The sequence below is a fragment of the Pristiophorus japonicus genome, chromosome 6 (assembly GCF_044704955.1).
Source record: "Pristiophorus japonicus isolate sPriJap1 chromosome 6, sPriJap1.hap1, whole genome shotgun sequence".
Lineage (NCBI taxonomy): Eukaryota > Metazoa > Chordata > Chondrichthyes > Pristiophoridae > Pristiophorus > Pristiophorus japonicus.
Genome location: NC_091982.1, coordinates 69778066 through 69804351, shown reverse-complemented (window position 1 = coordinate 69804351; position 26286 = coordinate 69778066). Strand labels below are relative to the sequence as shown.

At 57.4% G+C, this 26286-nt stretch overlaps 1 protein-coding gene across 1 annotated transcript in view; it reads left to right on the top strand.

Annotated features, from left to right (window-relative positions):
• slc9a6a (solute carrier family 9 member A6a) overlaps window positions 1-26286 on the top strand; it is a 142365-nt gene that overhangs the window by 46327 nt on the left and 69752 nt on the right. The window contains exons 2-6 of the mRNA XM_070882067.1: window positions 15535-15734; window positions 17206-17283; window positions 17613-17689; window positions 19513-19625; window positions 20234-20339. Of these exons, the coding sequence (XP_070738168.1) occupies window positions 15535-15734; window positions 17206-17283; window positions 17613-17689; window positions 19513-19625; window positions 20234-20339 (574 nt within the window). The remainder of the gene's footprint in view (window positions 1-15534; window positions 15735-17205; window positions 17284-17612; window positions 17690-19512; window positions 19626-20233; window positions 20340-26286) is intronic.

The window sequence follows — 26286 nt, the reverse complement described above, 5'->3', positions numbered from 1 at the left end:
CTGTTGGAGGGGCAGTACTGAGGGAGCACTGCACTGTCGGAGGGGCAGTATGGAGGGACCACTGCACTGTCGGAGGCGCAGTACTGAGAGAGCGCCGCACTGTTGGAGGGTCGGTACAGAGGCAATGCCGCACTGTCGGAGGGGCAGTACTGAGGGAGTGATTCACTGTCAGAGGGGCAGTGATAAGGAGTGATACACTGTCGGAGGGGCAGTACTGAGGAGCGCCACATAGTCGGGGGGGTGGTACTGAGTAAGTGCTGCACTTTCGGAGGGGCAGTACTGAAGGAGCACCGCACTGTCGGAGGAGGAGTACTGAGAGAGCGCTGCACTGTCAGAGGGGTAGTACTGAGGGAGCGCCACACTGTCAGAGGGTCAGTACTGGGGGAGTGCTGCACTGTCGGAGAGGCAGTACTGAGTGAGCACCACACAGTCGGAGGGGCAGTACTGAGGGAGTGCTGCACTGTTGGGAGGGGCAGTACTTCAGGAGTGCTGCACTGTCGGAGGGGCAGTACTGAGGGAGCGCCACACTGACGGAGGGGCAGTCCTGAGGGAGCGCCGCACTGTCGGAGGGTCGGAACTGAGGGAGCGCCGCACTGTCGGAGGGGCAGTGCTGAGGGAGCGCCGCACTGTCGGAGGGGCAGTGCTGAGGGAGCGCCGCACTGTCGGAGGGGCAGTGCTGAGGGAGCGCCGCACTGTCGGAGGGGCAGTGCTGAGGGAACGTCGCACTGTCGGAGGGGCAGTACAGAGGGAGCGCCGCACTGTCGGAGGGGCAGTACAGAGGGAGTGCAGCACTGTCGGAGGGGCAGTACTGAGGGAGTGCAGCACTGTCGGAGGGGCAGTACTGAGGGAGTGCAGCACTGTCGGAGGGGCAGTACTGAGGGAGCGCCGCACTGTCGCAGTGGCAGTACTGAGGGAGCGCCGCACTGTCGAGGGGCAGTGCTGAGGGAGTGCGGTACTGTCAGAGGGGCGGTACTGAGGTAGCGCTGTGCTGTCAAAGTGGTAGTATTAAGGGAACGCCGCACTGCCGGAGATGCAGTACTGAGGGAGTGCAGCACTGTCGGAGGGTCGGTACTGAGGGAGCGCCGCACTGTCGGAGTGGCAGTACTGAGGGAGTGCTGCACTGTCGGAAGTGCAGTACTGAGGGAGTGCCGCACTGTTTAAGGGTCGGTACAGAATGAGCGCCGCACTGTCGGAGGGGCAGTACTGAGGGAGTGCTTCACTGTCGGAGGGGCAGTACTGAGGGAGTGCTTCACTGTCGGAGGGGCAGTACTGAGGGAGTGCTTCACTGTCGGAGGGGCAGTGATAAGGGAGTGATACACTGTCGGAGGGGCAGTACGGAGGGAGCGCCACACAGTCGGAGGGGCGGTACTGAGGGAGTGCTGCAATGTCGGAGGGGCAGTACTGATGGAGCACCGCACTGTCGGAGACGCAGTACTGAGGGAGCGCCGCACTGTCGGAGAGGCAGTACTGAGGGAGCGCAGCACTGTCGGAGGGGCAGTACTGAGGGAGTGCAGCACTGTCGAAGGGGCAGTACTGAGGGTGCTCCGCACTATTGGTCGGGCAGTACTGAGGGAGCACTGCAGTGTTGGTGGGGCAGTACTGAGGGAGCACCCCACTGTCGGAGGAGCAGTGATAAGGGAGTGATACACTGTCGGAGGTGCAGTACTGATGGAGCGCCGCACTGTCGGAGGGGCAGTACTGAGGGAGTGCCGCAATGTTGGAGGGGCAGTACTGACGGAGTGCGGCACTGTCAGAGGGGCAGTACTGAGGGACCACCACACTGTCGGGTGCGCAGTACTGAGGGAGCGCCGCACTGTCGGAGAGGCAGTACTGAGGTAGTGCAGCACTGTCGGAGGGGCAGTACTGAGGGAGTGCAGCACTGTCGGAGGGGCAGTACTGAGGGTGCTGCGCACTATTGGTTGGGCAGTACTGAGGGAGCACTGCAGTGTCGGTGGGGCAGTACTGAGGGAGCACCCCACTGTCGGAGGGGCAGTACTGAGGGAGTGCAGCACTGTAGGAGGGGCAGTACTGAGGGAGCGCCGCACTGTCGCAGTGGCAGTACTGAGGGAGCGCCGCACTGTCGAGGGGCAGTGCTGAGGGAGTGCGGTACTGTCAGAGGGGCGGTACTGAGGTAGCGCTGTGCTGTCAAAGTGGTAGTATTAAGGGAACGCCGCACTGCCGGAGATGCAGTACTGAGGGAGTGCAGCACTGTCGGAGGGTCGGTACTGAGGGAGCGCCGCACTGTCGGAGTGGCAGTACTGAGGGAGTGCTGCACTGTCGGAAGTGCAGTACTGAGGGAGTGCCGCACTGTTTAAGGGTCGGTACAGAATGAGCGCCGCACTGTCGGAGGGGCAGTACTGAGGGAGTGCTTCACTGTCGGAGGGGCAGTACTGAGGGAGTGCTTCACTGTCGGAGGGGCAGTACTGAGGGAGTGCTTCACTGTCGGAGGGGCAGTGATAAGGGAGTGATACACTGTCGGAGGGGCAGTACGGAGGGAGCGCCACACAGTCGGAGGGGCGGTACTGAGGGAGTGCTGCAATGTCGGAGGGGCAGTACTGATGGAGCACCGCACTGTCGGAGACGCAGTACTGAGGGAGCGCCGCACTGTCGGAGAGGCAGTACTGAGGGAGCGCAGCACTGTCGGAGGGGCAGTACTGAGGGAGTGCAGCACTGTCGAAGGGGCAGTACTGAGGGTGCTCCGCACTATTGGTCGGGCAGTACTGAGGGAGCACTGCAGTGTTGGTGGGGCAGTACTGAGGGAGCACCCCACTGTCGGAGGAGCAGTGATAAGGGAGTGATACACTGTCGGAGGTGCAGTACTGATGGAGCGCCGCACTGTCGGAGGGGCAGTACTGAGGGAGTGCCGCAATGTTGGAGGGGCAGTACTGACGGAGTGCGGCACTGTCAGAGGGGCAGTACTGAGGGACCACCACACTGTCGGGTGCGCAGTACTGAGGGAGCGCCGCACTGTCGGAGAGGCAGTACTGAGGTAGTGCAGCACTGTCGGAGGGGCAGTACTGAGGGAGTGCAGCACTGTCGGAGGGGCAGTACTGAGGGTGCTGCGCACTATTGGTTGGGCAGTACTGAGGGAGCACTGCAGTGTCGGTGGGGCAGTACTGAGGGAGCACCCCACTGTCGGAGGGGCCGTACTGAGGGATTGCTGCACTGTCGGAGGGGCAGTACTGATTGAGCGCCGAACTGTCGGAGGGGCATTACTGAGGGTGCGCCGCACTGTCGGAGGGGCCGTACTGAGGGAGCACCGCACTGTCGGAGTGGCATTACTGAGAGAGCGCTGCTCTGTCGGCGGGCAGTATTGAGCGAGTGCCGCACTGTCGGAGGGGCTGTACTGAGGGAGTGCAGAACTGTCGGAAGGGCAGTACTGATGGAGCACTGCACTTGTTGGAGGGGCATTACTGAGAGAGCGCTGCACTGTCGAAGGGGTAGTACTGAGGGAGCACCGCACTGTCGGAGGGGCATTACTGAGGGAGCGCCACACTGTCGGAGAGGCAGTACTGAGGGAGCGCTGCACTGTCGGAGGGTCAGTACAGGGGGAGTGCTGCACTGTCGGAGAGGCAGTACTGAGAGAGCACTGCACTGTCGGAGGGGCAGTACTGAGGGAGCGCCGCACTGTCGGAGAGGCAGTACTGAGGGAGCGCTGCACTGTCGGAGGGCAGTACTGAGGGAGTGCTGGACTGTCACAGGGGCAGTACTGAGGGAGTGCAGCACTGTTGGAGGGTTGGTACTGAGGGGGCGCTGCTGTCGGTGGGGCAGTACTGAGCGAGTGCCACACTGTCGGAGTGGTAGTACTGATGGAGCACTGCACTGTCGGAGGGGCAGTACTGAGGGAGTGCAAAACTGTCGGAGGGGCAGTACTGAGGGAGCACTGCACTGTTGGAGGGGCATTACTGAGGGAGCGCTGCACTGTCGGAGGGGTAGTACTGAGAGAGCGCCACACTGTTGGAGGGGTAATACTGAGGGAGCACTGCACTGTCGGAGGGGCATTACTGAGGGAGCGCCACACTGTCGGAGCGGCAGTACTGAGGGAGTGAAGTACTGAGGGAGCGCTGCACTGTCGGTGGGACAGTACTGAGGGAGCACCGCACTGTTGGTGTGGCAGTACTGAGGGAGCGCCGCACTGTTGGAGGGGCAGTGCTGAGGGAGCGCTGCACTGTCGGAGTGGCAGTGCTGAGGGAGCGCCGCACTGTCGGAGGGGCAGTGCTGAGGGAGCGCCGCACTGTCGGAGGGGCAGTGCTGAGGGAGCGCCGCACTGTCGGAGGGGCAGTGCTGAGGGAGCGCCGCAGTGTCGGAGGGGCAGTGCTGAGGGAGCGCCAAACTGTCGGAGGGGCAGTACTGAAGGAGCGCCGCACTGTCGGAGGGGCAGTGCAGATGGAGCGCCACACTGTCAGAGGGGTCGTACTGAGCGAGCGCCACACTGTCAGAGGGGCAGTACTGAGGGTGCGCCGCACTGTCGGAGGGGCATTACTGAGGGAGCGCCGCACTGTCGGCGGGGCAGTGCTGAGGGAGCGCCACACTGTCGGAGGGGCAGTGCTGAGGGAGCGCCACACTGTCGGAGGGGCAGTGCTGAGGGAGCGCCACACTGTCGGAGCGGCAGTGCTGAGGGAGCGCCGCACTGTCGGAGGGGCAGTGCTGAGGGAGCGCCAAACTGTCGGAGGGGTAGTACTGAGGGAGCGCCGCACTGTCGGAGGGGCAGTACAGATGGAGCGCCACACTGTCGGAGGCGCAGTACTGAGGGGGCGCCGCACTGTCGGAGGGGCAGTACTGAGGGAATGTAGTACTGTCGGAGGTGCAGTACTGAGGGAGTGCTGCACTGTCGGAGGGGCTGTACTGAGGGTGCGCCGCAGTGTCGGAGGGGCAGTCCTGAGGGAGTGCAAAACTGTCGGAGGGGCAGTACTGAGGGAGCACTGCACTGTTGGAGGGGCATTACTGAGGGAGCGCTGCACTGTCGGAGGGGTAGTACTGAGAGAGCGCCACACTGTTGGAGGGGTAGTACTGAGGGAGCACCGCACTGTCGGAGGGGCATTACTGAGGGAGCGCCACACTGTCGGAGCGGCAGTACTGAGGGAGTGCAGTACTGAGGGAGCGCTGCACTGTCGGTGGGACAGTACTGAGGGAGCACCGCACTGTCGGTGTGGCAGTACTGAGGGAGCGCCGCACTGTTGGAGGGGCAGTGCTGAGGGAGCGCTGCACTGTCGGAGTGGCAGTGCTGAGGGAGCGCCGCACTGTCGGAGGGGCAGTGCTGAGGGAGCGCCGCACTGTTGGAGGGGCAGTACTGAGGGTGCGCCGCACTGTCGGAGGGGTAGTACTGAGGGAGCGCTGCACTGTCGGAGGGGCAGTACAGATGGAGCGCCACACTGTCAGAGGGGTCGTACTGAGCGAGCGCCACACTGTCAGAGGGGTAGGACTGAGGGTGCGCCGCACTGTCGGAGGGGCATTACTGAGGGAGCGCCGCAATGTCGGCGGGGCAGTGCTGAGGGAGCGCCACACTGTCGGAGCGGCAGTGCTGAGGGAGTGCCGCACTGTCGGAGGGGCTGTACTGAGGGTGCGCCGCACTGTCAGAGGGGCAGTCCTGAGGGAGTGCAGCACTGTCGGAGGGTCAGTACTGAGGGAGAGCTGCACTGTCGGAGGGGCAGTATGGAGGGACCACCGCACTGTCGGAGGCGTAGTACTGAGGGAGCGCCGCACTGTTCGACAGGCAGTGCTGAGGCAGCGCCACACTGTCGGAGGGGCAGTACTGAGGGAGTGCCATACTGTCGGAGGGGCAGTACTGAGGGAGCGCCGCACTGTCGGAGTGGCAGTAGTGAGAGAGCGCCGCACTGTCGGAGAGGCAGTGCTAAGGGAGCGCCGCAGTGTCGGAGGGGCAGTGCTGAGGGAGCGCCAAACTGTCGGAGGGGCAGTACTGAGGGAGCGCTGCACTGTCGGAGGGGCAGTACTGAGCGAGTGCCACACTGTCGGAGAGGCAGTACTGAGGGAGCGCTGCACTGTCGGAGGGGCAGTACTGAGCGAGTGCCAAACTGTCGGAGGGGCAGTACTGAGCGAGTGCCACACTGTCGGAGAGGCAGTACTGAGGGAGCGCTGCACTGTCGGTGGGGCAGTACTGAGGGAGTGCAGCACTGTCGGAGGGTCAGTACTGAGGGAGAGCTGCACTGTCGGAGGGGCAGTATGGAGGGACCACCGCACTGTCGGAGGTGTAGTACTGAGGGAGCGCCGCACTGTTCGACAGGCAGTGCTGAGGCAGCGCCACACTGTCGGAGGGGCAGTACTGAGGGAGTACCATACTGTCGGAGGGGCAGTACTGAGGGAGCGCCGCACTGTCGGAGTGGCAGTAGTGAGGGAGCGCCGCACTGTCGGAGGGGCAGTGCTAAGAGAGCGCCGCAGTGTCTGAGGGGCAGTGGTGAGGGAGCGCTGCACTGTCGGTGGGGCAGTACTGAGCGAGTGCCAAACTGTCGGAGTGGTAGTACTGATGAAGCACTGCACTGTCGGAGGGGCAGTACTGTGGGAGCGCCACACTGTCGGAGTGGCAGTACTGAGGGAGTGCAGAACTGTCGGAGGGGCAGTACTGAGGGAGCGCCACACTGTCGGAGGGGCATTACTGAGGGAGCGCTGCACTGTCGGAGGGGCATTACTGAGGGAGCGCCACACTGTCGGAGTGGCAGTACTGAGGGAGTGCAGTACTGAGGGAGCGCTGCACTGTCGGAGTGGCAGTAGTGAGGGAGCGCCACACTGTCGGAGTGGCAGTAGTGAGGGAGCGCCGCACTGTCGGAGGGGAAGTGCAGAGGGAGCGGCGCACTGTCGGAGGGAAAGTGCTGAAGGAGCGCCACACAGTCAGAGGGGCGATACTGAGCGAGTGCTGCACTTTCGGAGCTGCAGTACTGAGGGAGCGCAGCACTGTTGGAGGTGTAGTACTGAGGGAGCGTCACACTGTCGGAGAGGCAGTACTGAGGGAGCGCTGCACTGTCGCAGGGGTAATACTGAGGGAGTGCAGCACTGTCGGAAGGGCAGTAGTGAGGGAATGCTGCACTGTCGGAGGGGCAGAACTGAGGCAGCGCCACACTGTCGGAGGGGCAGTACTGAGGGAGTGCAGCACTGTAGGAGGGGCAGTACTGAGGCAGCGCCACACTGTCGGAGGGCAGTACTGAGGGAGGGTTCCACTGTCGGAGGCGCAGTACTGAGTGAGCGCTGCACTGTCGGCGGGGCAGGACTGAGGGAGTGACGCACTGTCGGAGTGGCAGTACTGAGGGAGTGCTGCACTGTCGGAGCGTCAGTACTGAGGGAGCGCCACACTGTCAAAGGGGCAGTACTGAGGGAGTCCCGCACTGTTGGAGGGTCGGTACTGAGGGAGCGCCGCACTGTCAGAAGGGCAGTACTGAGGGAGCGGCGCAATGTCGGAAGGGTAGTACTGAGGGAGCGCTGCACTGTTGGACAGGTAGTACTGAGGGAGCGCCACACTGTCGGAGGGGCCGTACTGAGGGAGCATCGCACTGTCGGAGGGGCAGTGCAGAGGGAGCGGCGCACTGTCGGAGGGAAAGTGTTGAGGGAGCGCCGCATTGTCGGAGAGGCAGTACTGAGGGAGCGCTGCACTGTCGGAGTGGCAGTACTGAGGGAGCGCCGCACTGTCAGAGGGGCAGTGCTGAGGGAGCGCTACACTGTCGGACGGGCAGTACAGAGGGAGCGCCACATTTTCGGAGGGGTCGTATTGAGTGTGCGCCACACTGTCGGAGGGGTAGTACTGAGAGAGCGCCGCATTTTCGGAGGTGCAGTACTGAGGGTGCGCCGCACTGTCGGAGGGGCAGTACTGAGGGAGTGCAGTACTGTCGGAGGTGCAGTACTGAGGGAGCGACGCACTGTCGGAGGGGCAGTACTGAGGGAGCACCGCGATGTCGGAGGGGCAGTACTGAGGGAGTGCCGCACTGTCGGAGGGGCAGTACTGAGGGAGTGCTGCACTGTCGGAGCGTCAGTACTGAGGGAGCGCCACACTGTCAAAGGGGCAGTACTGAGGGAGTCCCGCACTGTTGGAGGGTCGGTACTGAGGGAGCGCCGCACTGTCAGAAGGGCAGTACTGAGGGAGCGCCGCAATGTCGGAAGGTTAGTACTGAGGGAGCGCTGCACCTTTGGACGCGTAGTACTGAGGGAGCGCCACACTGTCGGAGGGGCCGTACTGAGGGAGCATCGCACTGTCGGAGGGGCAGTGCAGAGGGAGCGGCGCACTGTCGGAGGGAAAGTGTTGAGGGAGCGCCGCATTGTCGGAGAGGCAGTACTGAGGGAGCGCTGCACTGTCGGAGTGGCAGTACTGAGGGAGCGCCGCACTGTCGGAGGGGCAGTGCTGAGGGAGCGCTACACTGTCGGACGGGCAGTACAGAGGGAGCGCCACATTTTCGGAGGGGTCGTATTGAGTGTGCGCCACACTGTCGGAGGGGTAGTACTGAGAGAGCGCCGCATTTTCGGAGGTGCAGTACTGAGGGTGCGCCGCACTGTCGGAGGGGCAGTACTGAGGGAGTGCAGTACTGTCGGAGGGATAGTACTGAGGGAGCGACGCACTGTCGGAGGGGCAGTACTGAGGGAGCACCGCGATGTCGGAGGGGCAGTACTGAGGGAGTGCCGCACTGTCGGAGGGGCAGTACTGAGGGAATGCCGCACTGTCGGAGGGGCAGTACTGAGGGAGCGACGCACTGTCGGAGGGGCAGTACTGAGGGAGTGCCGCAATGTTGGAGGGTCGGTTCTGTGTAAGCGCCGCACTGTCGGAGGGGCAGTACTGAGGGTGAGCCTCACTGTCGGAGCGGCCGTACTGACGGAGCGCTGCACTTTCGGAGGGGCAGTACTGAGGGAGTGCTGCATTATCAGAAGGGGCAATACTGAGGGAGTGCAGCACTGTCGGAGGGTCAGTACTGAGGGAGTGCAGCACTGTCGGAGAGGCAGTACTGAGGGAGTGCAGCACTGTCGGAGGGGCAGTACTGAGGCAGCGCCACACTGTCAGATGCGCAGTACTGAGGGAGCGCCGCAGTGTTGGAGAGGCAGTACTGAGGGAGTGCAGTACTGAGGCAGTGCTGCACTGTCGGAGGGGCAGTACAGAGGGAGCGCCGCACTGTCGGAGGGGCATTACTGAGGGAGCACTGCACTGTCGGGGGGGCAGTACTGAGGGAGCGCCGCACTGTCGGGGGGGCAGTACTGAGGGAGCGCCGCACTGTCGGAGGGGCAGTACTGAGGCAGCGCCACACTGTCGGAGGAGCAGTACTGAGTGAGTGCCGCACTGTCGGAGGGCAGTACTGAGGGAGGGTTCCACTGTCGGAGGCGCAGTGCTGAGGGAGCGCCGCACTGTCGGAGGGGCAGTTCTGAGGGAGCACCGCATTGTCGTAGGGGTAGTACAGAGGGAGCGCCGCACTGTAGGAGGGGCAGTGCTGAGGGACCACCGCACTGTCGGAGGCGCAGTACTGAGGGAGCGCCGCACTGTCGAGAGAGGCAATACTGAGGGAGTGCCACACTGTTGAATGGTCGGTACTGAGTGAGTGCCGCATTGTCGGGGGGGCTGTACAGAGGGAGTGCCACACTGTTAGAGGGGCAGTACAGAGGGAATGCTGCACTGTCAGAGGGGCAGTACTGAGGGAGCGCTGCACTCTCGGAGGGGCAGTACTCAGGGACGCCGCACTGCTGGAGGGTCGGTACTGAGGGAGCGCCGCACTGACAGAAGGGCAGTACTGAGGGAGCGCGGCAATGCCGGAGGGGTAGTACTGAGGGAGTGCAGCACTGTTGGAGGGTCGGTACTGAGGGAGCGCCGCATTGTCGGGAGAGGCAGTACTGAAGGAGCGCCGCACTGTCAGAGGGGCGGTACTGAGGGAGTGCCGCACTGTTGGAGGGGCAGTACTGAGGGAGCACTGCACTGTCGTTGTGGCAGTACTGAGGGAGCGCCGCACTGTCGGAGGGGCAGGACTGAGGGACTGCTGCACTGTCGGAGGGGCAGTACAGAGGGAGCGCCACATTGTCGGAGGGGTCGTATTGAGCGAGCGCCACACTGTCGGAGCGGTAGTACTGAGAAAGCGCCGCATTTTCAGAGGTGCAGTACTGAGGGGGCGCCGCACTGTCGGAGGGGTAGTACTGAGGGAGTGCAGTACTGAGGGAGCGACGCACTGTCGGAGGGGCAGTACTGAGGGAGCGCCGCGATGTCGGAGAGACAGTACTGAGGGAGTTCCGCACTGTCGGAGGGGCAGTACTGAGGGAATGCCGCACTGTCGGAGGGGCAGTACTGAGGGAGCGACGTACTGTCGGAGGGGCAGTGCTGAGGGAGCGCCGAACTGTCGGAGGGGCAGTACTGAGGGTGAGCCTCACTGTCGGAGTGGCCGTACTGACGGAGCACTGCACTTTCGGAGGGGCAGTACTGAGGTAGTGCTGCATTGTCGGAAGGGGCAATACTGAGGGAGTGCAGCACTGTCGGAGGGGCAGTACTGAAGGAGCGCAGCACTGTCAGAGGTGTAATACTGAGGGAGCGTCACACTGTCGGAGAGGCAGTACTGAGGGAGTGCAGCACTGTCGGAGGAGTAGTACTGAGGCAGCGCCACACTGTCGGAGGGGCAGTACTGAGGGAGGGTTCCACTGTTGGTGGGACGGTACTGAGCGAGTGCTGCACTCTTGGAGGCGCAGTACTGAGTGAGCGCTGCACTGTTGGCGGGTCAGTACTGAGGGAGCTCCGCACTGTCGGAGGGGCAGTACTGAGGGAGAGTCGCACTGTTGGAGGCGAAGTGCAGAGGGAGTGGCGCACTGTCGGAGGGGAAGTGCTGAGGGAGCGCTGCATTGTCGGAGGGTCAGTACTGAGCCAGTGCTGCACTGTCAGAGGGGCAGTACAGATGGAGCGCCACACTGTCAGAGGCGCAGTACTGAGGGGGTGCCGCACTGTCGGAGGGGCAGTACTGAGGGAGTGCAGTACTGTCGGAGGTGCAGTACTGAGGGAGCGACGCACTGTCGGAGAGGCAGTACTGAGGGAGTGCAACACTGTCGGAGGGTCAGTACTGAGCCAGTGCTGCACTGTCGGAGGGGCAGTACAGAGGGAGCGCCACACTGTCAGAGGCGCAGTATTGAGGGGGTGCCGCACTGTCGGAGGGGCAGTACTGAGGGAGTGCAGTACTGTCGGAGGGGCAGTACTGAGGGAGCGCCGCGATGTCGGAGGGGCAGTACTGAGGGAGTGCCGCACTGTCGGAGGGGCAATACTGAGGGAGGGTTCCACTGTCGGAGGCGCAGTACTGAGGGAGCGCTGCACTGTTGGCGGGGCAGTGCTGAGGGAGCGCCGCATTGTCGGAGTGGTAGTACAGAGGGAGCGCCGCACTGTCGGAGGGGCAGTACAGAGTGAGCGCCGCACTGTTGGAGGGGCAGTGCTGAGGGAGCGCCGCACTGTCGGAGGGGCAGTGCTGAGGGAGCGCCGAACTGTCGGAGGGGCAGTGCTGAGGGAGCGCTGCACTGTTGGAGGGGCAGTACAGAGTGAGCGCCGCACTGTCGGAAGGGGCAGTACAGAGTGAGTGCCGCACTGTCGGAGGGGCAGTACTGAGGGGGCGCCGCACCATCGGAGGGGGCAGCACTGAGGGAACGTTGCACTTTCGGAGGGGGCAGCACTGAGGGAGCACCGCACCGTCAGAGGGGCAGTACTGAGGCAGCGCTGCACTGTTGGAGGGGCAGTACTGAGGGATCGCCGCACTGTCGGAGGGGTCAGCACTGAGGGAACGTTGCACTGTCGGAGGGGAAGTACTGAGGGAGTGCTGCACTGTCGGAGGGGCAGTAGTGAGGGAGTGCTGCACTGTCGGAGGGGTAGTCCTGAGGAAGTGCTACACTGTCGGAGAGGCAGTACTGAGGGAGCGCCGTATTGTCGGAGGGGCAGTACTGAGGGAGTGCTGCATTGTCGGAGGGGCAGTACTGAGGGAATGCTGCACTATCGGAGGGGCAGTACTGAGGGAGTGCTGCACTGTCGGAGGGGCAGCACTGAGGGAGTGCTGGACTATCGGAGGGGCAGTAATGAGGGAGTGCTGCACTGTCAGAGGGGCAGTACTGAGGGAGCGCCGCACTGTCGGAGGGGCAGTACTGAGGGGGTGCTGCATTGTCGGAGGGGCAGTACTGAGGGAGCGCCGCACTATCGGAGGGCCAGTACTGAGGGAGCGCCGCACTGTTGGAGGGGCAGTACTGAGGGAGTGCTGCACTGTCGGAGTCTGAGTGCAGCAGTTTTGATGAACTTTAACTCAGTATTGAAGGGGCACAAATTCTTCACTCACACTGCTTCACCGCGGTGGTTCAGCACACTCCCCTCCGAGTCAGAAGGTGGTGGGTTCAACAAGATAGGACTGGCATTAATATCGTGTACATTCTCGAGATGGGCAATAAATGCCGGCCTTGCCAGCGATCCCACTTTCCCAGAATGAATTAATAATAAGTTGGATTGAAGTGCCCCTCATGCCCGAGACCCTCACCGTGTCCCTGACCGAAACCCTCACTGGGCCCGAGACCCTCTCTGGGCCTGAGCTCCTCACCGAAACCCTCACCAGGCCCGAAACCCTCACCGGGCCCGAGACCCTCATTAGGCCTGATCTCCTCACCGAGACCCTCACCGGGCCCGAGACCCTCACTAACCCTGAGACCCTCACTGGGCCTGAGACCCTCACTGTGACCCTTACCGGGCCCGAGACCCTCACTGGGCCTGATCTCCTCACCGAGACCCTCAGTGGGCCTGAGACCCTCACTAACCCTGAGACCCTCACCGGGCCCAAGACCCTCACTGGGCTCGAGACCCTCACCGAGACCCTCACCGGGCCCGAGCCTGTCCGTCACCAGGCAGCCTCTGTTGCAGTGAGCCAGGGTCCCTCGGGATATCGCTCGCTGGTGTAAATCAGAACATAGATTGAATGAGATCGGGAGTTTGAGGCATCGCCAGAACTTCACCCTTAGTCGAGTGCATTTACCGTGAACTTTATCATCTCATACTTAAATGCAATTACTGACCCATCAGTCTACTCTCAGTCATCAGCAAAGTGATGGAAGGTGTCGTCGACAGTGCTATCCGCGGCACTTACCAATAACCTGCTCACCGATGCCCAGTTTGGGTTCCGCCAGGACCACTTGGCTCCAGACCTCATTACAGCCTTGGTCCAAACATGGACACAAGCTGAATTCCAGAGGTGAGGTGAGAGAGACTGCCCTCGACATCAAGGAGCCCCAGTAAAACTGAAGTCAATGGAAGAAAACTCTCCAATGGCTGGAGTCATACCTAGCACAAAGGAAGATGGCTGTGGTTGTTGGAGGTCAATCATCTCAGCCCCAGGACATCGCTGCAGGAGTCCCTCAGGGCAGTGTCCTAGGCCCAACCATCTTCAGCTGCTTCATCAATGGCCTTCCCTCTATCAGAAGTGGGGATGTTCGTTGATGATTCCATTCGCAATTCCTCTGGTAAGTGGCAAGTAACAATGCCACACAAGTGCCAGGCAATGACTATCTCCAACAAGAGAAATAAACGACGATATCTAATTAAAAACAAGGGCATACAAAGTGGCCAAAACTAGTGGGAGGACAGAAGAGTGGGAAGCTTTTAAAAGCCAGCAAAGAATGACCAAAAAAATGATTAAGAAAGGGAAGATAGACTATGAAAGTAAACTAGCACAAAATATAAAAACAATAAGCAAGAGTTCCTATAGGTATATAAAATGGAAAAGAGTGGCTAAAGTAAATGTTGGTCCCTTAGAGGACGAGACCAGGGAATTAGTAATGGGGAACATGGAGATGGCAGAAACTCTGAACAAATATTTTGTATCAGTCTTTATGGGAGAGGACACTAACAATATTCTGACAGTGGATAGTCTAAGAGCTATGGGGGTGGGGTGGGGGGAACTTAACACAATCACAATCACTAAGGAGGTGGTAGGTACTCAGTAAGATACTGGGACTAAAGGCAGATAAATCCCCTGGGCCTGATGGCTTGTATCCTAGGGTCTAAGAGAAGTAGCGGCAGGGATTGTGGATGCATTTGTTGTAATTTACCAAAATTCCCTGGATTCTGCGGAGGTCCCAGCAGATTGGAAAACTGCAAATGTAATGCCCCTATTTAAAAAAGGAGGCAGACAAAAAGCAGGAAACTATAGACCAGCTAGCCTAACATCTGTGGTTGGGAAAATGTTGGAGTCCATTATTAAAGAAGCAGTAGCAGGACATTTGGAAAAACAAAATTCGGTCAGGCAGAGTCAGCATGGATTTATGAAGGGGAAGTCATGTTTGACAAATTTGCTGGAATTCTTTGAGGATGTAACGAACAGGGTGGATAAAGAGGAACCAGTGGATGTGGTGTATTGGGACTTCCAGAAGGCATTTGACAAGGTGCCACATAAAAGGTTACTGCACAAGATAAAAGTTCACGGGGTTGGGGGTAACATATTAGAATGGATAGAGGATTGGCTAACGAACAGAAAACAGAGAGTCAGGATAAATGGTTCATTCTCTGGTTGAAAACCAGTAATTAGAAGGGTGTCGCAGGGATCAGTGCTGGGATCCCAGCTATTTTCAATCTATATTAATGACTTGGAAGAAGGGACCGAGTATAATGTAGCCAAGTTTGCTGACGATACAAAGATGGGAGGAAAAGCAATGTGTGAGGAGGACTCAAAAAACCTGCAAAAGGATATAGACAGGCTAATTGAGTGGGCAAAAATTTGGCAGATGGAGTATAATGTTGGAAAGTGTGAGGTCATGCACTTTGCCAGAAAAAAATCAAAGAGCAGGTTATTATTTAAATGGAGAAAGATTGCAAAGTGCTGCAGTTCAGCGGGACCTAGGGATACTTGTGCATGAAACACAAAAGGTTAGTATGTAGGTACAGCAAGTGAAGGCCAATGGAATCTTGGCCTTATTGCAAAGGGGATGGAGTATAAAAGCAGGGAAGTCTTACTACAGCTATACAAGGTATTGGTGAGGCCACACCTGGAATACTGCGTGCAGTTTTGGTTTCCATATTTACGAAAGGATATACTTGCTTTGGAGGCAGTTCAGAGAAGGTTCACTAGGTTGATTCCGGGGATGAGGGGTTGACTTATGAGGAAAGGTTGAGCAGGTTGGGCCTCTACTCATTGGAATTCAGAAGAATGAGAGATGATCTTATTGAAACGTTTAAGATTATGAGGGAGCTTGACAAGGTGGATGCAGAGAGGATGTTTCCACTGATGGGGAGACTAGAACTAGAGGGCATAATCTTAGATTAAGGGGCCAACCATTTAAAACTGAGATGAGAAATTTCTTCTCTCAGAGGGTTGTGGATCTGTGGAATTTGCTGCCTCAGAGAGCTGTGGAAGCTGTGACATTGAATAAATTTAAGACAGAAATAGACAGTTTCTTAAACGTTAAGGAGTTATGGGGAGCGGGCAGGGAAGTGGAGCTGAGTCCATGATCGGATCAGCCATGATCTTATTGAATGGCGGAGCAGGCTCGATAGGCCGTATGGCCTACTTCTGCTCCTCTTTCCTATGTTCTTCTAAGATTCTAACTTGGATGTGTTGTGCTTTCTAGGCCTGCTTGTGGGAGTTGTTCTCCGATACGGGATCCATGTTCCTTCAGATGCCAATAACATGACCCTGAGCTGTGACCTGGACGATAGTCCGGCTACTTTATTAATTAACGTCAGTGGGAAGTTTTATGAATATACTCTGAAAAGTGAAATAAGCCCCAAGGACATTAATAATGTGGAAGATAATGAGATGCTGCGCAAGGTAAAGTAATCTGCAAGGGTCTGATCGCGGCTCACCGGTGGGGGTGGGGAATTGTGAAGTGGGAGTGGTGGGGGAGGAGGTGGGGGATTGAGGGGGAGCAGTTGATGGAGGAGAAGTGGAGATGCTGGTTGTGGTGAGGAAGAGAAGGGGAGAGAGGAGTGGGGGTTTGGTGGGGTGGAGCGAGAGATTGTGTGAGGGATGCGGTGGGGGAGAGGGGGTGGGGAAGGATGGGGTTGGGAGGAGGATGGGTGTGAGGGATGGGGCAGGGAGAGGAGCGGTGGTGAGGTGACGGAGGGGGCGGGAATAGTTAGGGGCAGGGAGGAGGGGATGGGGCAGGGAGGAGGGGGAGGGGCAGGGAGGAGGGGGATAGGGCAGGGAGGAGGGGGAGGGATGCAATGGGGGAAAGGGGCAGGGGTGCAGTGGGAGATAGTTGGGAGGGGTTGGTGGGAGGGGCGAGAATGGTTGGGGGAGGACGATGGAATGGTTGGGTCAGGGCGGGGGAATGGTTGGGGGAGGGACGGGGAATGGTTGGGGGAGGGACAGGGGAATGGTTGGGGGAGGGGCGGGGAATAGTTGGGGGGAGGGCGGGGGAATGTTTGGGGGAGGGGGGACGGGCGGGGGAATGGAGGGGAAGTGGGGTGGGAGGGGGCAGGGGGATGGTTGGGGCAGGGGGAATGGTTGTGGGAAGGGGAATGGTTGGGGGATGGAGAATGTTTGGGGGACGGGGAATGGTTGGGGGATGGGGAATGGTTGGGGAGAGGGTGGGGGAATGGTTGGGGGAGGGGCGGGGAATGGTTGGGGAGGGGGAATGTTTGGGGGAGGGGCGGGGGAATGTTTGGGGGAGGAGCGGGGGAATGTTTGGGGGAGAGGGGAGGGGCGGGGGAATGGTTGGGGAGAGGGAATGGGAGGGGGCAAGGGGATGGTTGGGGGAGGGGGAATGGTTGGGGGATGGGAGGGGGCAGGAAAATGGTTGGGGGAGGGGGAATGGTTGGGGGAGGAGGGAGAAGGTGGGGAGGGGGGAAGGGTTGGGGGAGGGGGGAAGGGTTGGGGAGGGGAGGGGGAATGGTTGGGAGAGGGGGAATGGCTAGGGGAGGGGGATGGGGAATGCTTGGGGGAGGGGAAAGGGTTGGGGGAGGGGCAGAATGGCTGGGGGAGGGGGAATGGTTGGGGGAGGAGGGAGAAGGTGGGGAGGGGGGAAGGGTTGGGGGAGGGGGGAAGGGTTGGGGAGGGGAGGGGGAATGGTTGGGAGAGGGGGAATGGCTAGGGGAGGGGGAGGGGGAATGCTTGGGGGAGGGGAAAGGGTTGGGGGAGGGGCAGAATGGCTGGGGGAGGGGGAATGGTTGGGGGAGGGAGTGGGGGAAGTGGAATAGTTGGGTGAGGATGCGGGAGGATGGTTGGGGGAGGGGTGGGGAGTTGCAGTCGGAGTGCCTCTGTCTGTTCTGACTTTCATTCCCTCTGGTCCTAACTGCAGGTCACCTTTGACCCCGAGGTATTCTTTAACATCCTGCTCCCACCCATTATATTTTACGCCGGTTATAGCCTCAAGCGGGTGAGTGCGGGTTCGTTTAATTCTCTGATCGTATTGCGTTGAAACAATGTATTTTTCTATATTTTATTTGAATGGGTATTAGAACAAAGCCTCCTCCCGAGTTGGGTTTACTGTTCCCACTGACAGTAACTTTGCCTCAGTGAGCACAGCCCTGGCCCGAGCCTCGGGGAGAGTCGCTGCCTTGACACAATGAATAATATCCCGTGTTGTTGTCGATGCTTTTTCTCGTTGGTGCTAATATTGCGGGGATGGATTCAGGGTTTAATCTGCGGCCTGGGAGATGCGTTTGACTGTGTGTTGGGAGATTTAACAACTACTTGTATTTTCAGCGACATTTCTTCCGGAACTTGGGCTCCATCCTAGCGTACGCGTTCATTGGGACCGTGGTTTCCTGCCTCGTCATTGGGTGAGTGGGAACCACACGGACTGTGGGGTAGCAGCTCGCCATGATCGGGGCTAGGACAGAAACTTTGCTCAATTTGTGAATAGTGACAGAGTGCACAGAGTTTAAATGTGGCTTTTGTTGATTGTAACGTGTTCACCAATGGGGACCTGGAGTCGCATACCTCCCGGGCCTAAAGGGCCGATTGATGGAATAATTAAACAACATTACTGGCTTTATTCCAATTTTGCTTTTGAAATATCTGACACTGTTTCATTAAATGAATACAGAACTTGTATTTCTATAGCGCCTCTCACTTGCTCAGGAGGCACTTTATAGCCAGTGATGTACGATTGACATGTAGTCACTGTTGCAATGTAGGGAAAGCACGTGTGCGGGGGGCAGGGGGAGTGGGAGGGGGAGTAGAGGGGTGCAATGGGAGGGGGAGAGGGAGGGGGATGTGTGTGAGAGGGAGGGGGTTTGTGCAGGGGAGGGGATTGGGGTCGCGGGGAGGGGGATGAGAGGGTGTGTGAGGGGGGGAGGATGTGGGGTGGGGAAGGGTTGTGGGGTGGGGGGAGGGGGTGTGGGGGGAAGGATTGTGGCGGAGGGTGTGGGGTGGGGAGAGGGTGTGGGGTGGGGGGAGCGGATGTGGGGGGGAAGGATTGTGGGGGAGGGTGTGGGGTGGGGGGAGGGTGTGGGGTGGGGGGAGCGGGTGTGGGGTGGGGGGAGCGGGTGTGGGGGAGGGGATGTGTGCAGGAGAGGGGATGCAGGGGGAGGAAGAGGAGCTGGGGGGGGTAGAGGCAGGGCAGGGGAGGGTGTGGGGAGGGGAAGGGTTGTGGGGAGGGGGTGTGGGGGGAAGGATTGTGGGGGAGGGTGTGGGGTGGGGGGAGGGTGTGGGGTGGGGGGAGCGGGTGTGGGGGGAAGGATTGTGGGGGAGGGTGTGGGGTGGGGGGAGCGGGTGTAGGGTGGGGGGAGTGTGTGCGGGGGAGGGGATGTGTGCGGGGGAGGGGATGTGTGCGGGGGAGTAGAGGGGTGCAATGGGAGGGGGAGAGGGAGGGGGATGTGTGTGAGGGGAGGGTGTGGGGTGGGGAAGGGTTGTGGGGTGGGGGGAGGGGGTGTGGGGGAGGGTGTGGGGTGGGGGGAGCGGGTGTGGGGGGAAGGATTGTGAGGGAGGGTGTGGGGTGGGGGGAACGGGTGTGGGGTGGGGGGAGCGGGTGTGGGGGGTGGTGGAGGGTGAGGGTGTGTGTGTGGGAGGGGGTTGTGGGGGAGGGTGTGGGAGGGGGCTGGGGGTGTGGGGGAGGGGGAGGGGGGGTGTGTGTGGAGGGGAGGGGGGGTGTGTGTGAAGGGGAGGGGGGTGAAAGGGTGTGAGAGAGGGGTGTGGGGGTGTGAGGGGCAGGTGGTGTGGGGAAGAGGGGTGAGAGGGTGTATGTGAGGGTAAGTGGAGTGGGTGAAAGGGTGTGTGAGGGGAGGAATGTGTGGGGTGGGGCGTGAATGTGGGTGGGCTGGGGAGAGGGTTTGTGGGGGGGCTGGGGGGAGGGGGTGTGGGGGTGGGGGGAGGCTGGGGGGGAGAGGGTGTGGGGGGCTAGGGAGTTTGGGGAGGGGGATGGTGTGGGGGAGGGAGGGGGTGTGGGGGGCTGGGGTGCTGGGGAGGGGGGTGATGTGGGGGGGAGTGGGGGGGAGGGGTGTGTGTGTGTGGGGTGGGGGTGAGGGGGGGCTGACTCTGGGGAATGGCAGTGACGGACCAGATGCAATGGTCACATTCGGCCCCAAGATCACTAACATTGCTGGAATAAAATCGTCCAATCCCAGCTCAGAATGAATCCTTGGCTCTTTCTCTGCTCCAATAGGCTGATTATGTACGGCTGTGTGAAACTGATGAACCTGATTGGCCAGCTGAGTGGGGACTTTTATTTCACGGACTGCCTGCTCTTTGGGGCCCTTATTTCCGCGACTGATCCAGGTATGTGAAACTGGCTAATCGCCAGGGTGAGGCATCATACTGCTTGACAGGACCCAGTGCGAGAGGGGTGGCGGGGGTCGCCTGGCCTCGCAAGGCTCTCTACCAATGATGGGAGGACACAGATTTATGGTAATTGGCAAAAGAACCAAAGCGGGAAAGGAGGAGAATGTTTTTATGCAGCGAGATGTTGTGATCGGGAACGCGCTGCCTGAAAGGGCGGTGGGAGCAGATTCAATAGTAACTTTGAAACGGGAATTGGATAAATACTGGAAAGGGAAATGTGCCGGGCTGTGGGGAAAGAGCAGGGAGTGGGACTGATCGGATCGCTCTGTCACAAAGCCGGCACAGGCTCGATGGGCCGAATGGCCTCCTCCTGAGTGAAGGCGCCCCCAGTCCAGCAGCTGCTACAGAGGGACAGTCTGACGGTTCCGGCTGAAGCGATGGTCAGATGCTGACGTTTGGAGGGTGTTGGGCTTGGCTGGAGCTGAGCCTCAGTGAATTATCGCTGTCTACAGGGGAGTGACGTGGCAACTGACCGAGTGGCGTGTTCTGCGGGGAGGGTGGCCCGGCACCAGGGGGGTTTATTCATCGTTTCTTTCCTCTTTCAGTTACTGTGCTGGCGATATTCAATGAGCTCCACGCTGACGTGGATCTGTACGCACTCCTGTTTGGGGAAAGTGTCCTCAACGATGCTGTTGCCATCGTGCTATCTTCGTAAGTGTTGCCTCCACCTGATTATTGAATGAGAAGCTTTGCCGATTCCTCGTGTCGACAGGACAAAGCCCCCCTCCCCCCTGTCAACCACTCCCACCCCTTCCCCTGTCAATCACTCCCACCCCTTCCCCTGTCAACCACTCCCACCCCCTCCCATGTCAATCACTCCCACCCCCTCCCCTGTCAATCACTCCCCCCTCCTCTGTCAATCCCTCCACCCCCCGTCAATCCCTCCCCTCTCCCGTCAATCCCCCCGTCCCCCGTCAATCCCTCCCCCCCTCCCCTGTCAATTCCTCCCCCCTCCCCTGTCAATTCCTCCCCCCTCCCCTGTCAATTCCTCCTCCCCTCCCCTGTCAATCACTCCCACCCCCTCCCCTGTCAATCACTCCCACCCACTCCCCTGTCAATCACTCCCCTGTCAATCACTCCCCCCTCCCCTGTCAATCACTCTCCCCCTCCGTTGATCACTCCCACCCCCTCCCCTGTCAATCACTCCCACCCCCTCCCAGGTCAATCACTATCACCCCCTCCCCTGTCAATCACTCCCATCCCCTCCCCTGTCAATCACTCCCCTGTCAATCACTCCCCCCTCCCCTGTCAATCACTCTCCCCCTCCGTTGATCACTCTCTCCCTCCCCTGTCAATCACTCGCCCCCCCCCGTCAATCACTTCCCACTCCCCTATCAATCACTCCCACCCCCTCCCCTGTCAATCACTCCCCTGTCAATCACTCCCCCCTCCCCTGTCAATCACTCGCCCCCCCCCGTCAATCACTTCCCACTCCCCTATCAATCACTCCCACCCCCTCCCCTGTCAATCACTCCCACCCCCTCCCAGGTCAATCACTATCACCCCCTCCCCTGTCAATCACTCCCACCCACTCCCCTGTCAATCACTCCCCCCCTGTCAATCACTCCCCCCCCTGTCAATCACTCCTCCCCTTCCCCTGTCAATCACTCCCCCCGCTGCCCAAATATTCATTCATTTGTTAGTGCTAGGCTCTTCATTGTCCCTGTGTTTTTTTTGTAAAACGTTTCCCTCTGCTGTTCCTGTCACGGGAGCCCAGCTATCGTCGTGCATTGTGCTGGGGAATGGAACATTTTGGGTTTCAGCATCAAACACCACCATGGTGCACTTGATGTAGATTAAAACTCCCTCTACCCTGCCCCAACAGTGTGCTTCAGCCTGAGTCTCACCAAGATCCCACTGCTGTGCTAACCATCAATGCTTTCCCTTCCCCACACCACACCTCCTCTGGTCAGATAGCCAGTGAGGCTGGTGCTCTCAGTATTGTACACAGCTCGCTGGATCAGGCGAACCAATGTATTTCACATTGGAAACTTGCATCCAGCAAACAGGGAAACCTTTCGCCTCCTGTCTGGGGGGGATTTGAACTCTAACCCAGGTCCCAGAGGTGAAAGGTTATTGTTATCCAAAATCATTTGAGTTCCTGCACTAACAACTAGGGACAGATGAGAGCCCAATATACCGGTCAGCCTCTGTCCATCTACCTTCCAGGTCTGATTATTGTATTGTGCAACAGGCTCGAGGGGCTGAATAGCCTCCTCCTGGTCCTATGTTCCAGTGCGTGCAGTGTGTCACCCTCGGATAGAAAGGACTGCCAACCCTTTAGTGAAAGGCCTTGTGTTGTATTAGGGATGTCGTATCAGGGCACTTGGAAAATCATAACACGATTGGGCAGAATCAACCCAGTTTTATGAAAGGGAAATCGTATTTGTCAAATTTATTATAGTTTTTGATGTTGTAACTTGCAGGGTAGATCAGTTCCTATGGACTGGAGGGTAGCTAATTTAACACCACTTTTTAAAAAAGGAGAGAGAGAAAACGGGTAATTATAGTTAGCCTGACATCGGTGGTGGGGAAAATGTTGGAATCTTTATTAAAGATGAAATAGCAGCGCATTTGGAAAGCAGTGACAGGATCGGTCCAAGTCAGCATGGATTTATGAAAGGGAAATCATGCTTGACAAATCTTCTGGAATTTTTTGAGGATGTAACTAGTAGAGTGGACAAGGGAGAACCAGTGGATGTGGTGTATTTGGACTTTCAAAAGACTTTTGAAAGACAAGAGATTGGTGTGCAAAATCAAAGCACATGATATTGGGGGTCATATACTGACGTGGATAGAGAACTGTTTGGCAGACAGGAAGCAGAGAGTCGGGATAAACGGGTCCTTTTCAGAATGGCAGGTAGTGACTAGTGGGGTGCCGCAGGGCTCAGTGCCGGGACCCCAGCTCTTTACAATCTATATCAATGATATGGATGAGGGGACCAAATGTAATATATCCAAGTTTGCTGACAATACAAATCTAGGTGGGAATGTAAGCTGTGAGGAGGATGCAAAGAGCTTGCAATGCGATCTAGACAGGTTAAGTGAGTGGACAGTAAGGTGGCAGACAGAGTATAATGTGGAGAAATGTGAGGTTATTCACTTTGGTAGGAAGAATAGAAAAACAGAATATTGTTTAAAAGGTGAGAAATTAGTAAATGTTGGTGTTCAGAGGGACCTGGGTGTCATAGAAATTTACAGCACGGAAGGAGGCCATTTCGGCCCATCGTGTCCGCACTGGGTGACAAAGAGCTATCCAGTCTAATCCCACTTTCCAGCTCTTGGTCCGTAGCCCTGTAGGTTACGGCACTTCAGGTGCACATCCAAGTACTTTTTAAATGTGGTGAGGGTTTCTGCCTCTACCACCCTTTCAGGCAGCGAGTTCCAGACCCTCACCACCCTCTGGGTGAAAAAGGTTCTCCTCAAAACCCCTCTAAACCTCCCCCCAATTACTTTAAATCTATGCCCCCTTGTTGTTGACTTCTTTGCTAAGGGAAATTGGTCATAAGAACATAAGAAATAGGAGCAGGAGTAGACCATTTGGCCCCTCGAGCCTGCTCCATCTTTCAATAAGATCATGACTGATCTGATGCTGACCTCAACTCCACTTCCCTGCCCGCTCCCCATAACCCTTGATTCCCTTATCATTCAAAAATCTGTCTATCTCCACCTTAAATATATTCAATGACCCAGCGTCCACAGCTCTCTGGGGCAGAGAATTCCACAGATTTACAACCCACTGAGAAGAAATTCCTCATTTCCCTTTTAAATGGGCGACCCCTTATTCTGAGACTCTGTCCCCTAGTTCTAGATTCCCCCACAAGGGGAAACATCCTCTCTGCATCTACCCTGTCGAGCCCCCTCAGAATCGTATGTTTCAATAAGATCACCTCTCATAGTCTTCTAAACTCCAATGAGTACAGGCCCAACCTGCTCAACCTATCCACTCTATCCAGGCCCCACATAACTTTATACACTTAAATCAGATCTCCCCTCAGCCAAAGAAAACAAATCCAGCCTATCCAATCTTTGATCATAGCTAAAATTCTCCAGTCCAGGCAACATCCTTGTAAATCTCTTCTGTACCTCTCTGGTGCAATCAAATCTTTCCTGTAACATGGTGACCAGAACTGCACGCAGTACTCTAGCTGTGGCCTAACCAGTTTTATACAGTTCAAGCATAACCTCCTTGCTCTTGTATTCTATGCCTCGGCTAATAAAGGCAAGTATTCCGTATACCTTCTTATCTACCTGGCCTGCTACCTTCAGCGATCTGTGGACCTGCACTCCAAGGTCCCTTTGTTCCTCTACACTTCTCAGTGTCCTACCATTTAATGTGTATTCCCTTTCCTTGTTAGCCCTCCCCAAATGCATTACCTCACACTTCTCCAGATTTAATTCCATTTTCCACTGTTCTGCCCACCTGACCAGTCCATTGATATCTTCCTGCAGTCTACAGCTTTCTTCTTCATTATCCACCACACAGCCTATTTTAGTATCATCTGCAAACTTCTTAATCATATCCCCTATGTTCAAGTCTAGATCATTGATGTAAATGACAAAAAGCAAGGGACCCAGCACTGAGCCCTGTGGAGAACCCCACTGGATACAGCCTTCCAGTCACAAAAACACCCATCAACCATTACCCTTTGCTTCCTGCCTTTGAGCCAATTTTGGATCCAACTTGCCACTTTGCCCTGGATCCCATGGACTTTTACTTTCCTGACCAGTCTGCCACGTGGGACCTTATCAAAAGCTTTGCTAAAATCCATATACACTACATCAATGCACTACCCTCATCAACCCTCCTTGTTACCTCCTCAAAAATGTAATCAAGTTAGTCAGACACGACCTTCCCTTAACAAATCCGTGCTGACTGTCCTTGATTAGAAACATAGAAAATAGGTGCAGGAGTAGGCCATTCGGCCCTTCGAATGGCGGTGCAGGCTCGATAAGATCATGGCTGATCATTCCTTCAGTACCCCTTTCCTGCTTTCTCTCCCTGCCCCTTGATCCCCTTAACCGTAAGGGCCATAACTAACTCCCTCTTGAATATATCCAATGAACTGGCATCAACAACTCTCTGCGGCAGGGAATTACACAGATTAACAACTCTCTGAGTGAAGAAGTTTCTCCTCATCTCAGTCCTAAACGGCCTGCCCCTTATCCTAATACTGTGTCCCCTGGTTCTGGACTTCCCCAACATCAGGAACATTCTTCCCGCATCTAGCCTGTCTAATCCAGTCAGAATCTTATATGTTTCTATGAGATCCCCTCTCATTCTTCTAAACTCCAGTGAATAAAGGCCCAGTTGATCCAGTCTCTTCTCATATGTCATTCGAGCCTTCCCTGGAATCAGTCTGGTGAACCTTCGCTGCACTCCCTCAATAGCCAGAACGTCCTTCCTCAGATTAGGAGACCAAAACTGAGCACAATATTCCAGGTGGGGCCTCACCAAGGTCCTGTACAACTGCAGCAAGACTTCCCTGCTCCTATACTCAAATCCCCTTGCTATGAAGGCCAACATACCATTTGCCTTCTTCACCGCCTGCTGTACCGGCATGCCAACTTTCAATGATTATTCCGTGTCTTACGAAATGAAGATTTATCCTGTCCCTCAGAATTTTTTCCAATAATTTTCCCACCACTCATCATCATCATAGGCAATCCCTCAAAATCGAGGAAGACTTGTTTCCACTCTAAAAGAGTTCTCAGGTGACTGAACAGTCCAATGTGAGAATTACAGTCTCTGTCACAGGTGGGACAGACAGTGGTTGAAGGAAAGGGTGGGTGGGGAGTCTGGTTTGCCGCACGTTCCTTCTGCTGCCTGCACTTGATTTCTGCATGCTCTCAGCGACGAGACTCGAGGTGCTCAACGCCCTCCTGGATGCTCTTCCTCCACTTAGGGCAGTCTTTGGCCAGGGACTCCCAGGTTTCAACGGAGATGTTGCATTTTATCAAGGAGGCTTTGAGGGTGTCCTTGAAAGGTTTCCTCTGCCCACCTGGGGGCTTGCCGTGTAGGAGTTCCGAGTAGAGCGCTTGCTTTGGGAGTCTTGTGTCAGGCATGCGAACAATGTGGCCCGCCCAACGGAGCTAGTCGAGTGTGGTCAGTGCTTTGATGCTGGGGATGTTGGTCTGAGCGAGGACACTGACGTTGGTCCTCCCAGGGGACTGAGGTTAGGCCTGTAATTACTCGGTCTATCCCTTTCTCCCTTTTTAAACAAAGGTACCACATTAGCAGTCCTCCAGTCCTCCGGCAGCACACCTGAAGCCAGAGAGAATTTGAAAATGGTGGTCAGAGCCTCTGCTATTTCCTCTTTTGCTTCTCTTAACATTTATCCACTTTCAAAACTGCCAAGCCCGTTAATACTTCCTCTCTCACTATGTTTATTTCAGCTAATATTTCACACTCCTCCTCCCTGATTGCAATGTCTCATCGCCCCTCTCTTTTGTGAAAACAGATGCAAAGCATTCATTAAGAACCATACCCACGTCTTTCACCTCCACACACAGATTACCTTTATGCTCTCTAATAGACCCTGATTTTTTCTTAGTTATTCTCTTGCTCTTAATGTATTTATAAACATCTTTGGGTTTT